The sequence below is a fragment of the Meleagris gallopavo genome, chromosome 1, assembly GCF_000146605.3.
Source record: "Meleagris gallopavo isolate NT-WF06-2002-E0010 breed Aviagen turkey brand Nicholas breeding stock chromosome 1, Turkey_5.1, whole genome shotgun sequence".
NCBI lineage: Eukaryota > Metazoa > Chordata > Aves > Galliformes > Phasianidae > Meleagris > Meleagris gallopavo.
In genome coordinates this window covers 22,620,070-22,633,358 of record NC_015011.2, presented here as the reverse complement: position 1 = coordinate 22,633,358, position 13,289 = coordinate 22,620,070, and the positions used below count along the sequence as shown (strand labels likewise).

At 36.9% G+C, this 13,289-nt stretch overlaps 1 protein-coding gene across 2 annotated transcripts in view; it reads left to right on the top strand.

Annotated features, from left to right (window-relative positions):
* The first annotated feature begins 754 nt into the window (after positions 1–754).
* Positions 755–13,289, top strand: part of ING3 (inhibitor of growth family member 3) — a 15,306-nt gene continuing 2,771 nt past the window's right edge. Inside the window, exons 1-9 of one of the 2 annotated variants that reach the window (XM_010706419.3) lie at positions 755–777; positions 960–1,060; positions 2,422–2,487; positions 5,665–5,761; positions 8,963–9,034; positions 9,302–9,421; positions 10,661–10,719; positions 11,053–11,243; positions 12,352–12,544. In XM_010706419.3, coding sequence (XP_010704721.1) covers positions 965–1,060; positions 2,422–2,487; positions 5,665–5,761; positions 8,963–9,034; positions 9,302–9,421; positions 10,661–10,719; positions 11,053–11,243; positions 12,352–12,544 — 894 coding nt within the window. In that variant the 5' untranslated portion in view covers positions 755–777; positions 960–964. Of the gene's footprint in view, positions 778–959; positions 1,061–2,421; positions 2,488–5,664; positions 5,762–8,962; positions 9,035–9,301; positions 9,422–10,561; positions 10,720–11,052; positions 11,244–12,351; positions 12,545–13,289 lie in introns of both variants that reach the window. The other variant, XM_003201965.4, reaches the window with a different exon arrangement.

Genomic DNA, 13,289 nt, shown 5'->3' with positions numbered 1-13,289 from the left:
GTCTGGATTGTATTGCTGAAAGTTCTGTTTAAAACATTATAATAATTGCAGTACTGTCCCTTATCTTGAGACTAGCCAAGCTGTCAGGGTTAGTTTGACTGAAGCAGCTGTTTGGTTTTGGACGTATGCAAGTTGCTGCATGCACGAGTGTCCAGCTGTTGAAATATTAAACTTGATGTTTTTATAAAGGATGGTGGAAGGAAAGGAAAGTAAATCCCTCTTCCTGCTTCAATAAATAACCAGACAAGTAACTTATGGTTGACATTTTCCTTTCTTATAGTATGTTGAGTAATTATTTTACTTTTTCCCCTTGAGATATTTCTCAGCTGCATGTAAGAAAGAATCCTGTCCATGGTATCCCATCAGTGCATTTACCTCTTTGTTCTACAGCGTGGGAGTTAGGGGATGGGAATAAACTTGTGTTTTCAATTGCTCTTGTTCTTCCTAGCATATTGTGGAAGGGCCTTGAGTTAAGGGTTGACTCTTCGGTTGCTCTTCTCTTCTGAGGCACTAATTTTTCCAACTATTTGGTTTTGTATTTGACTGTTTCTCTTAGAGAACATTTTGTTCACTGCTCAGTTTGTAACTGGCTAGAATTTTCCAAAGTCAGCAGTCTAGAGCCCTGGGTGAGGAGTTTGGGTCGTGCTTTAAGTCACCACCACTGCTCTTGGGGGCAAAAAATCTTTAGAACTTGGCGTCCTGCCTTTCCCATGTGGAGAGCACAAGAAACTTGATGAGAATCCTACCAGAATGCAATTCTGCTTCTTGGAAATTAAGGTAAATATTTCCCTCCTCTGTCCGCTGTCCCTTGTTTTGTTCTTTTTATTTACTTACTTGTTTTTGCTATAATTATTTACACCTCAGTCCTGTCAACTTCGTTTCAGAAAAAAATTCCACCTTGTTTTGTAATGTTTATGTATGTGAGAAGATAATATTTACCTTAATATTTCCCTGTGCAGATGCAATGGATCAGCTCGAGCAGAGGGTCAATGAATTTTTTATGAACGCAAAGAAAAACAAACCTGAATGGAGAGAAGAACAGATGACATCAATCAAAAAAGTAAGGATATCACGGGAGTGGGCTGCATTTGTTTTTTTAAAAGAAGATAACCTTAGGAAAAAACAGTTTATAATTGAGTGAAGTCTTAAGTGTTCAGAACTGTGACTTCCTCTGGGCTTTCACAGAGATGCATAGAACTTCCTTAGAGGAGAAAAAGGACAGGAAAGTTTCTTTGATAAAGCATTTCTTTTAAGTTTTGCCAAGTATTTGCTACTATCATTAAATTTTTTAAAAAGTGAATATTGGAGTGATGAAACCAGGTACTAGAATTTCAACTTGGGTATTTTCTTCCTGCTTGTATGACTTGAAACTTTGTAAATTAGTTGGCATTCTTTTAAAGGATATTTTTCCATCTTAACTTCAACATCCCCTCTGATTCTGCGCCTGTCTTTGTATGTAGTATTTATATGGCATATGTACCATTAGAGAGAAGACTGAGAAGACAGCTGTGTTGCTGTTTTGTTTTATCATTTGACACTTGGTGTTGTTGGTATTGTTAGCAGGGTAGTCCATCATTTTGTCAGGAGAAAAATCCTTTCTAGTCCTCCTACACTTGAAACTTCAGCCCCTTAGACAAGCAAGGTTTATTCTTTCCTTAATTAAAACAAATAATCTTTAAAAAAAAAACCACCAAAATCAACAAAACACAATGTAAGTCAAAACTCTGACTTCACTGGAGTAAATTAAGAAGAAAAAAAAAGACTTTAATAGGATTAAGATCTGAGTTTTTACCTGAGCGAGGTACTCTTCAGTGGAAATTGAAATAAAAAGGCACTTAAACTTGTTTGAACCTAGAGATAAATATGCTTACACTAACTTTAAAAGGGGACTTATCTATGGTTTGTCATTATTTAGAGCAGATTTTAAAATTGCATCTTTAGTAAGTTTATTTTATAATAATTTATTGAAGTATTTTTAAAATACACTAATTTAAATTATATACTTCATTTTCTATATGTTTAACTACAGTGCTGAAAAGACCTCCAATCACAGTAGCATCATTTGAAGGACAATAGTTTCAAGTAAAAGACATCATTTCTTGTTGAGTCCATAATGCTGCATAGTGTAAAATACATCAAAGGCTATTTCTTTTCTTGCAGTGAACCATATTGTGACATGTAAGTGTCACTGTAGGAGGAAGTGTCCATGTCCTGCAGTTTTGCTTTTTCTAAGCAATAAATAGCTGATATAGCTCTCATCTAACATTTAGCTTACTGCTCTTTACAGCAGTTTCAGAGTCTTTCTGAAAACTGATTCAGTTTCTACTTTTAATTTACACTTTGTGCTAGGTTAAAATAGCTTAAAACAGCTGAAATTAATTCAGTTACATTTGTGACTTAAAAGCATTCTCTTTATACCAGGATTATTACAAGGCTTTGGAAGATGCAGATGAGAAAGTACAGCTGGCTAATCAAATATATGATTTGGTAAGTAGACAAAAGGCTTGTAGTGCATTACCTAAATTTATGTCTTCAGGAATTCAGAACATCTTGATAAATGCTATAGTTGTGTTACTTGTACTCTTAGGTCAGCTTCAAACAGATTTTTTTTTTTTCTTTTAGAAAGACACTTAATGTTTTACTGACTCCTAGGATTTTTGTTGCTAACACACTGTTGTAAAATATAAAGAAATAATTTGAGAAATCGTAAGGTTTTAATGTATTCTCCTTCTGGTTGTACTTGGTTTTGAAAAGGGACCACAGGCAAGCTATTCCACCTTGTAAAGTATGCATTTTGGGTTTTAAGTATATTTACTTCACACTTTCTCAGAGAGCAAAAGTTGCAAGTTATTGCTCTAAAATACAGTAGACGTAAAACAAATATTTGTTTGGTTCATTCTCCTTCCATCTACTACTGAATGTTGGAACATTCCCTCTCTAGGTGCAAAACTTCTTCATTTCGCAGTAGTTTAAAGATAAGTACATGATTCTTCTGCATGAAGAAGGCATTTTGAACATGGTGGTTCTTTGTTTAGTGTTTTTTTTTTTCTTTTGTGAGTTTTTGGTACCCCAGAGTATGTCGTACTTTACTCAAAAGCACATCAGTCCTTACATGTTCAGTACAGACACCATTCTTTCTATGCATGTTGGCAGATGTACGAGTATTGAACTACAAGAAACCTGTAATTTCTTCGTATAGCCTAACCACTTTTAAAGGGCATTTTGTACTGTTCTTTCTCTTCTAGTTTCTATACCCATACTCACAACAACCCTAAATGCTATTAGCCCCTTTTCTCATAGAAAACACATAGCATTGTGTTTTGGAACACCGCCTGTAATGAGAGGAGGGCTTCTAGTTGCTGAGCCAATATGCAGCTTTGGTGAATCCTGTGATTCCCTGGGCAGCTGAGCAGCAGCCCATTTTAGTGCTAATTCTAGTATTTCTACTGAGTGGGAAGTGTAAGAGGCCAAGAAGTTATGACTCTTTGTCATAGCATGACTCTTATACATGCTTAGTACTGAATGGTGGAGAACTCCTGGAAGAGCAATTCTTGGCAGACCAGATAAAAAGGTGGAGCTCGTGGTTGTGCAACTGTTTGGCTTGTCTGGGCTGCATTCAGCAAACAGGAATTGCCACGGGCCACATATAAAATACATAATAAATGTAATGCTTCTAAGTAACAGAACATTTTTAGCATGTTTTTATTAAAACCTAAAAACAGGAAACAACAAAAACATAAAACTGATGTGATGTTTGACCTTGTTTTTGTGAAGCTTATGCTTCACGCTGGTTATATGGCAGTGGTTGCCACTCCTAGTGAGTTCTCAGGGTATTCATCTGAGATTTTTGATGAAATATTTCTCTTCCTGTGCTTCATCCTTGACAATAATTGTCCACAAATGTATATACTGTCAAAAACTGATGACATAAATAAATGTGACCGTGAAGGGAGGGCTGGCTATTTTTCTCTGGAAAGAGGGCTTATGAAAGTGGCAAAGAGACATGGCAGAATTTTTCTTCGAGTTGAATGCTGGTTGCAACTCTATACATTCCATAGGAAGTTTACAAGTAATGGAAGTTTACAAGTTGACTGAAAATGGAGTTGCAAATATATATATAAAAAAAAAGATAAAAAGATTTATTTATTTATTTATTTATTTGGAAATACTGAAACCTCTTCTCGAATTTCTTTATCAAAATGAAAAGCACAGCTGCATATTTTTCACTCTTTCCAGGACAGCGTTTAGCCAACATATCATACTGCATATAATTATTTTCCGTTACTTCAGCTTGCCATAATTTAACTTGCATTTCGAATGCTGTTAATGTCTGAAGCACAGAAAAGTGATTTTTCACCTTGAAGAAGCACGTGTAACTCTTTTAAATGAATGATCAAATCCAAAATGCTCAGTCTGTGAGCCATTTTTAATCTTCATGTTCTGACACAAGTTTTCCTTTTGATTCTGTAAAGAACTTGATTGCACTTTGCAGAGTGTTTTTAGCATTTTACCCTGACTTAGCCATCAGGAAGATAAATGATGACCCCATAAATGCATCCATACATTTCATGAACTTTAGAATTGGCGATGTTTCGGTCCCTTGGACTTGCTGAAATTCACAGCTTTGATGATTTGCATGACATCATTCAATTTTGAAGCTTCTACGCATATATTTTTTGATGTCTGATGCAGTGAGATACAGATGGTAACTGAATCATCTTCTATTAGTTTTCTAAGTCCATCTTTTTTTACCAGCCATCACTAGGTCACCTTCAGTAGCTATGTTAGATATGTTGACAAAGGCTAAAAAAGATTGCTTTAACATATTTTTTTACTGATTCAAATAAGTCAGAAGGTATAGCTGTGTCTTTCAAGGATGCCAAAGAACCTGTTTCTTCAGTGACATTATATTTGTTATCAATACTCTAGTGAAAATGGCAAGTAGAGCTGTACCTGTAGTATTAATATTTTTATCTATCACCAAAGCGTAAAATTTGAGGTCAGTAGCTTTACTTTACAGGCTTTTCTTCATATACTTTCTTATTTTTTTTCAATTCACCTAACTGCAGTCTGGTGAGACAAACTGGAGAGGTATAAAAAAAAAAAAGCTTTTTTCTTTTTTTTCAATTAATCAGGACCCACAATATCCATTGTGCTTTTCATATATGCTTAACAAACTCACCATCAGGAAGTGGTTTTGATTATTTTGCAGTAAGATGTCCTGTCACGTAACTAGCTTTTATAACAGTCATAGAATCATGAAGGTTGGAAAAGACCTCTAAGATGATCTAGTCCAGCAGCCCACCTACCATCAGTATTGCCCACTTAACCAGGTTCTTTATTACCATTTGAGTTTTAACTTTTTTTTTAAAGTATTTTGTTGAGGTGACAGACTTTTTTAGTTCTGCAGTTTTGTCTTTGCAAAGCGTTCCTCGATACGCATCAAATGTGGCAGCATGTTTCTGCATAGAATGTCTCCTCAAATTGTAATCTTTGAAAAGTGACGTGGTTTGTTTGCAAATTAACCATAGTGCCGTGTTATTTATCAGCACTGCACTGTGAGCTGAGTTGGGTCACATGCATCCTGTGGGTTGGACGTGCCTGGTGTAGTTATTCATGTTCCAGAACTGGACGCTATTTATTGTTGCATTGTCTCCAATACAGGTAGATCGTCACTTGAGAAAACTGGATCAGGAACTTGCTAAATTTAAAATGGAACTTGAAGCAGACAATGCTGGAATCACAGAAATATTAGAGAGACGTAAGTATGCATAATTTTCTTAAAATACTTGACAGATTTTCTGTCGCTTTACAAAAGTAAGACATGATGAAGTTGTTATTGGTCTACTGTGTTTCCACTCATTTTGCAATTTTGCTTTGATCTGCATACCTTTTATCAGTCAGTGATTCTCAAATTTTAGTTCAAACTTGATTTTTACCAGTGGAATCAAAATGCACCTGAGAAATTAGAATAATTTCTCTTTTTAATAGGGCTGTTGTACATATGAATAGTTAAACTAACGTACAGAATTCTTTAAAACTGTTATTAATACTGTAGGCATTCAGGAAAGTATTGCAATCTATGCTTAACCTACTGGGCCAGTTGACTGCCACCAAATAGAGGAGAGTGGATATTCCAATTACAGGCACGGATTGTCAAGTAAAGATACCTACTTTGTGGATCTCTTTTTTTTTTATAAGAGAAGAGAATGGATGATTTTATCAAAAGGTGGTGAGAGAGGAGCATTTTGAGGAAGAAACCTGCAAGCTCAGCAAATACTGCAGCACTGCACAGCTAGCATTCAGACTGTAAATGGGATGTAACGTGATGGTTTTAAGGCAAACTTAGTGTGAAAAAAATCCAGCCCTCTATACCTGTTAGTATTTAGGTGTCAAGTTCAAATGTGATTATGATAAATTCCAAAGTTTCTAAAGCATGTGTTATTATGAAGCTAATAGTCAGTGACTGTTCTTCATGACCAAGACTAGTGAAAAGTAACCCAAGTCACCTGAGGAAATAAGGGGTAATTAGTCTTTCTTTGAACTTTGTCATAAAAGCTAATTTTCCTCAAAATTTTGTTTCTAATTGCTTGCTTGTTTGTTTGTTTTTTTTAAATAAGAAGCACAAAAGAAAACTGCTGAGTAGGTGTTATTAATGAACTACTGCAGAAGAGGGCAACTAGTTTATTTTTGAGTCCGAGCTGCAGTTTTAAGATCTGATGCTAACTTTATTTGGGCCATTTGTTTGGCAAGGTAGGTAGAATTTTGAAAACTGAAAACACAAGTGACCAGATTGCGTTTAAGATATTTATTACTTAATAAAATGTAAGGTAGAATGAAAAGCCTCTTAACATTTTTAGCTATCAGAGTAAAAACATATTATTGAGGTTCCTCCAGAGGGCAGCCTTTGGACTAAATCACAGCATGATTAAATTGAATTCAGCCTTTCCTTTCCTCCCTCTTTTTTGGATTTCCAGTCTGGGTATTTTCAACATCTGTGATTTTGAGTACAGATGTATGACAGAATGTTAGGTCAACTTGAAACATATTTCTGGTCTTGGTATGTGTTGAGTCAATATGACGAGATGGGAGATCGCATCATTAATACAGTTTAGCTCTTAACTGCATTTTAATATTTATGTTCATAAATGTGTCTACAGTCTTCACTTGAAATATGCACATATTGTCAGTACTTCTAGTGCAGCTTTACTGGCCTGTATGCAACTTACTGGCAGTGGCATATTGAAAGTAGTGTTCTTGGTTCTCAATATTGACCTTGATTTTAATTTTTCTTTGAAAGTTGCACAGCAGTAGTCAGCAATTTCTATTTTAAAACTTTCCTGTTAAAAGGGTTAACAAGAGTAACCTTGTGTGACAAGGCTGGGGTGCAGCAGACACTGCAAGCTGGGCGAGGGAAGAGATTGTCCCCCTTACTCAGTGCTGTGCAGCCTCACAGAATCACAGAATGGCCCGGGTTGGAAAGGACCTCAAGGATCATGAATCTCCAACCCCCCTGCCACATGCAGGGCCACCAAGCTCTACATTTACTACTAGACCAGTCTGCCCAGGGCCCCATCCAACCTGGCCTTGAACACCTCCAGGGACAGAGCATTCACAACCTCTCTGGGCAGCCTGTTCCAGCACCTCATCACTCTCTCTGTAAAGAACTTCCCCCTGACACCCAACCTAAATCTTCCCTCCCTCAACTTAAAACCATTTCCCCTTGTCCTTCAGTTATCTACTCTTTCAAAGAGTTGATTCCCCTCCTGTTTGCAGGCTCCCTTTAGGTACTGAAAGGCTGCAATGAGGTCATGCTGCAGCCTTCTTTTCTCCAGGCTGAACAAACCCAACTCCCTCAGCCTGTCTTCGTAGGGGAGGTGCTGCAGTCCCCTGAATATCTTTGTGGCTCTCCTCTGGACCCTCTCCAACAGCTGTCTTTTTTTTTACTGGGGGCTCCACACTTGGACGCAATATTCCAGATGGGGCATCACAGTAGCAGAGTAGAGGGGGACAATCACCTCCCTGTCCCTGCTGGCCACCCCTCTTCTGATGGAGCTCAAGATACCATTTGCTTTCTGAGCTGCAAGGGCACACTGTTGGCTCATGTTAAGCTTTTCATCTATCAAGACCCCCAGGTTCTTCTTCGCAGGGCTGCTCTCAAGGACTGCTCCTTCCAGTCTGTATGGATGCCTAGAATTCCTCCAGCGCGTGCAAAACGCTGCACTTTACTGTATTGAACCTCATCAGGTTCACCTGGGCCCACCTTTCTAGCCTCTCGAGGTCCCTCTGAATGGCATCCCTTCCTTCCATTATGTCAGCCGCACCACTCAGCTTGGTGTCACCTCACCTCAAGCACTGTGTGTACTTTTGGGCATCATGGTATAAGAAGAACATAAAGCTGTTAGCATCCAGAAGTGGGCTATGAAGATGGGAAAGGCATCTGAGGAGCAGCAGAGATCCCTTGGTTTGTTCATCCCAGCAAACAGAAGGCTGAGAGGAGGTCTCCCTCTTTCATGACAGTGACAGGACTGGAGGGAACAGCATGGAGCTGTGTCAGGAAAAAGTCGGATGAGTGTTAGGCAAAGGTTTTTCACCAGAGGGTGGTCGTGCGCTGGGACAGGCTGCCCAGGGCAGTGGTCTTGGCTACAGGCTGCTGGAATTCAAGAAACATTTGGACAGTATTTTCAGATACATGCTTTGAATTTTGTGTGCTCTTGAGAGAAGAAAGGGATTCAATTCAGTAAACCTTGTAGTTCCCTTCCAACGTGGGATAGATAGTGATTCAACTTAGTTGTTCCTGGAACTTGTTTTGGGAGATTGTAACTCTAAAATCCTTCCAATTAATATAAGTGTAATTGCACAGTGTTTTGGTTAATATTGTAAAAACTTAGTGTCAGAAAAATTAAAGCCATTACATTGTAGACTTCAAAAATTTTCTGGTCTTTTTACCTCCCATTTTTAGGATCCCTGGAGCTGGATACACCATCTCAGCCTGTGAATAACCATCACGCCCATTCACACACTCCAGTAGAGAGTGAGTATTGGATAGATCAAAGCATATTCACTTTTAAGATATATTTGTCATCAAGTACATTTATTATATTTTTTTTCCAAATGCTGGATAAATTGGGGTAATTAAATGGTGATCATGCCTATTCTGAAAAACTGCAAGAGTGACATAAAAAGGTTTTGCTGATGGCAGTTAGTTGAAAGTGCTATTTTAGTATCTGTAGTTGTTAACAGTTTTACTTTTAAAGTGAAAAGGCTTTTCCATTTAAGTTCACTTCATTTGTTTTCTTAGAAAGGAAACACAACCCATCGTCTCACCATGGTGCAACAGATCATGTTCCCGAGAAGAAGTTTAAATCTGAAGCCCTTCTATCTACCCTTACTTCAGATGCCTCTAAAGAAAATACACCAGGTAGTCTTAATTGTTTTACATTTTATTACTTTTAATAGAGGGAAGAGAAATCCAATTGTATATGTGTTTTTTTCATTGGTTTTTTTTTGTTTGTTTGTTTGTTTTTGTTTTTAAATATGTATCAGAGACCCATACACTTCCCTCTGGGATTTTCGATCATTTTAGAAATGAGAAATTGCAGACATTGTTACTCACCTGTGTTGTGCATGAAGCTCATTGGCTTTGTTGTCATTTGACAGCTGTGTGTTGGCTGTTTTTTTTTTTACTTACACAGTTTGGAAGAGGGTAGCAGTATGGTTTTCATTCATCCAATGGTAGAAATACAAGAGATCCATGCATTATTTTGAGGAAAAGAAGCCCATGCAGTAATTTCCAAAGTAGGAAAAGAATATTCATTCATCTTATAAGGGTTGCTCTGACCTAGCATTCAGCTATGATCAAATCCTTCTGAGTGTTGTGTGAAGTGAGGCCAGATAAGAAGGCCCTTTGATTAGTGCATAAAAACACAGCACAGCTTCCTGTCACTTTTCAAAATCAGGATATTTCATAGATTTTTCTCAGAAAATGAAAGATTATGAGAGAGTATTAGTAAGTAAAGTACATTGGCAATTTAATGCTGTTCATTAATTTTAAATAGTTTTTTTCATAGTCATTTATCTTTAAGGAACTTCGCATGAGTTGGCAAATGAAACAGAACTACGTTTGAACAGCTGTCAGGAAATCTGGTGCATTCAAATTACGATTTTTAGCTTTTAGTGCTAAGACTGTTTTAAGTGTTATCTTAGGGAAAGTTTAGTTGTACAGTCAAATTACTAATTTCTTCTCAATTGTCACAGTAGCCAATATAATTTCAACTGAGGTTGGGCTTATATAGACATAACAGCTGTGTTATGTCTATATATAGCTGAGTGTGATAGTGAGGACTGCCTTTCTAAAAGGATTCCTTGCACGTGAGGGTTGATGTTTAAGTAGAAAACTAGCAATATCAAAAAATTTTCTTAGAACTTTTTTCCAAATGATCAGACCACTCTGCATAAATGGAGTTCCTAATCTTTCACTGGTTGTCATATATAACTCTTCTTAAAATGCAAAGGAATTTAGTTTCATTTTGAATTTCATGAATGTGTTCTGTTCATCAAGGGTGTCGAAACAATAATTCATCATCCTCTTCAAACAATGCATACAATACAAACTCTTCTCAACCATTGGCATCATATAACCTCGGCTCATTATCTTCAGGATCTGGGGCCGGTGCTATTACCATGGCAGCAGCTCAAGCAGTGCAAGCCACAGCACAGGTAACGTCAAAACATTCTCACATTCTCATCAGCCTGCCACCCGCTATTGATTAAGAAGGAATACTAGTAATTTTTTGGATCACTTTCAGCTGGTGTGGTGTAGTTCTCATCATTATTGTCTATATGCTACAGTTTCATCCTTTAAAACTTCCATAAAAGGACAACTCATTTTGTACCTTTTCTTGTGGGATATTCTCACCCATTCTTATCACTTACTATGCATCACATTATTAAAAGAATAACTGGTGAATCTGTGGCAATAATAGCAGCCCGGTATGTCTTAAGTAAGAACACTGCTGTATAATCTGATACAATATCAGTATTCTTTTTTAGATGAAGGAAGGAAGAAGAACATCCAGTTTAAAAGCCAGCTACGAAGCATTTAAGAACAATGATTTTCAACTTGGAAGAGAATTTTCATTATCTAGAGATTCAACTGGGTATTCATCATCAGCTCTGGCATCTACATTAACACAGACATTAAGTTCATCAAGCACAGATTCACGAAGTGGCAGAAAAAGCAAGTAGGTTTTTTTGTTGACTGCAGTTGACAACTAAACTTTCACTTAAAGGTCATAGGTCATATTAGAAATACTTTATTTAATATGCATGGGATTATAAAACATGAGTGGAAAGTAATTATTCCATACTGGCCTTTTTTGTACAGGACTTTCTTCTTTTCTCCACTGTTTTCTTTTTCCTTACGCAAATTCAATCCAAGGTTTTAAAAAAATATTTTGATTTATTTTTTTGTCTGTTGTATTGTCTAGTTTCTTTCCTCATTTTTTCTCTCTACAGGAGAGAAGACTTGGCCTAAATGTAAATGTTAGAAATACTGTGCAGTGCTTTGTAGATGGTTTTGAAGTAGATCTGGAGATTTGCTTCATGCCACTTTTATAAATAAGCAGTACATATTGTGATGTCTGACCATCTAGGACAGGAAGCAGAATGAAATTTACTTATGATAAGAAGTGATTTTTATCAGAAGTAAATTTGAGGACTCAAAAGTTTTGTTTGAAGGATCTTGTCCCAGATTGCCTGTATTTTAAACTGACTTGCTCTTTTTTCTTTCTTCATACATATTTGTTTTCATTCACAGCTCACTTAAAAAGTTTGTTTTAGAATCATTTCTCATCTACATATGTCTTGGGTGTCAGATCTGACCTATAAGCAAAAACATAGAATTTGCATATTGACATTGTTCCAGGGGAGTGACGGCTGATGCTTCAGGGAGATTAGCATAGAATCAGTCATCTTAACAGTAATCTATTGTGCATGACAACGTAACATTATTAAATGCAAATGCCTGTTATATCATTTACATATTCTTAATGGAGGCTTGCCACTAAGGGTATCAGTAAGGGAAAAAAAAAATGTGAAGTAAAGCATTCAGTAAAGCCATTTGACAATTTAGAGTTGTTCAATTCCATAGGTTAGAATAGCCTGACTATAAGCTGTTAAGACTGATTTCCAAAAAGATTCAGTTTTGCTATTGCAGTTCTTGAATGAAATGTGTTAAAGAATGTCACTTCAGGATTTACATACTATAGTATTTCAGTCAACAAAAATTGATTCTACTTGCCAGTAAATGAACTTAAATTATGGTATGTTTTGTTTTTTTCTTTCATTCAGAAACAACAACAAATCCTCAAGTCAGCAGTCGTCATCATCCTCCTCTTCATCCTCTCTGTCGTCATGTTCTTCCTCATCTGCACTGGCACAAGAATTGTCCCAGCAAACAGCAGTAATACCAGAGTCTGATTCTAATAGCCAGGTTGACTGGACCTATGATCCAAATGAGCCACGTTACTGCATCTGTAATCAGGTAAAAACATTGATCAACCTGAAATAAACCAGATACACTGTTTCACTGCAAGTGACCTTCTTGCTCTGATTGCTCATTTAAAAACAGAGCAGAATTTCAATACTGCAAATAAAATGTTTTTGTTTCTTTGGTGGTAATATGACAAGACATTGGAAAATGGTTTTAAATTGAAGGAGGGAAGATTTAGGTTGGATGTCAGGGGGAATTTATTTACCAAGAGAGTGTGAAGTGCTGGGACAGGCTGCACAGAGAGGTTGTGGATGCCCCGTCCTCAGAGGTGTTCAAGGCCAGGTTGGATGGGGCCCTGTGGAGCCTGGTCTGGTATTAAATGGGGAGCTTGGTGGCCCTGCCTGTGGCAGCGGGGTTGGAGCTTCATGATCCTTGAGGTCCCTTCCAACCCCATGATTTCATGAATAATGAACTCAAAGTCCCAAGCAACAAACAAACCAATTTTCCTGTGATATGCCACATCTGGAGAGTTCTAAGTTTCTTACTGAAGAATTTAGGAATAATTAAATTCAAAGTTGAATACAATCACAGTGAATTTACTTAGAATTTTAAGTTAGAGTAATACTTTTTCTCTCATACTTTCCTCCTTTTGCAAAATAAATTAATAATGGAGAAGATACTATTTTTGTAAAAGGCACTCAGAAAATTGAAAGACTGAATGAGAGCATGAGTTTTTAAAAATGCCTGTTCTGATTTTATAGTTTTAAGTGTTAGATTTATTATTTTTTTTTTTTAG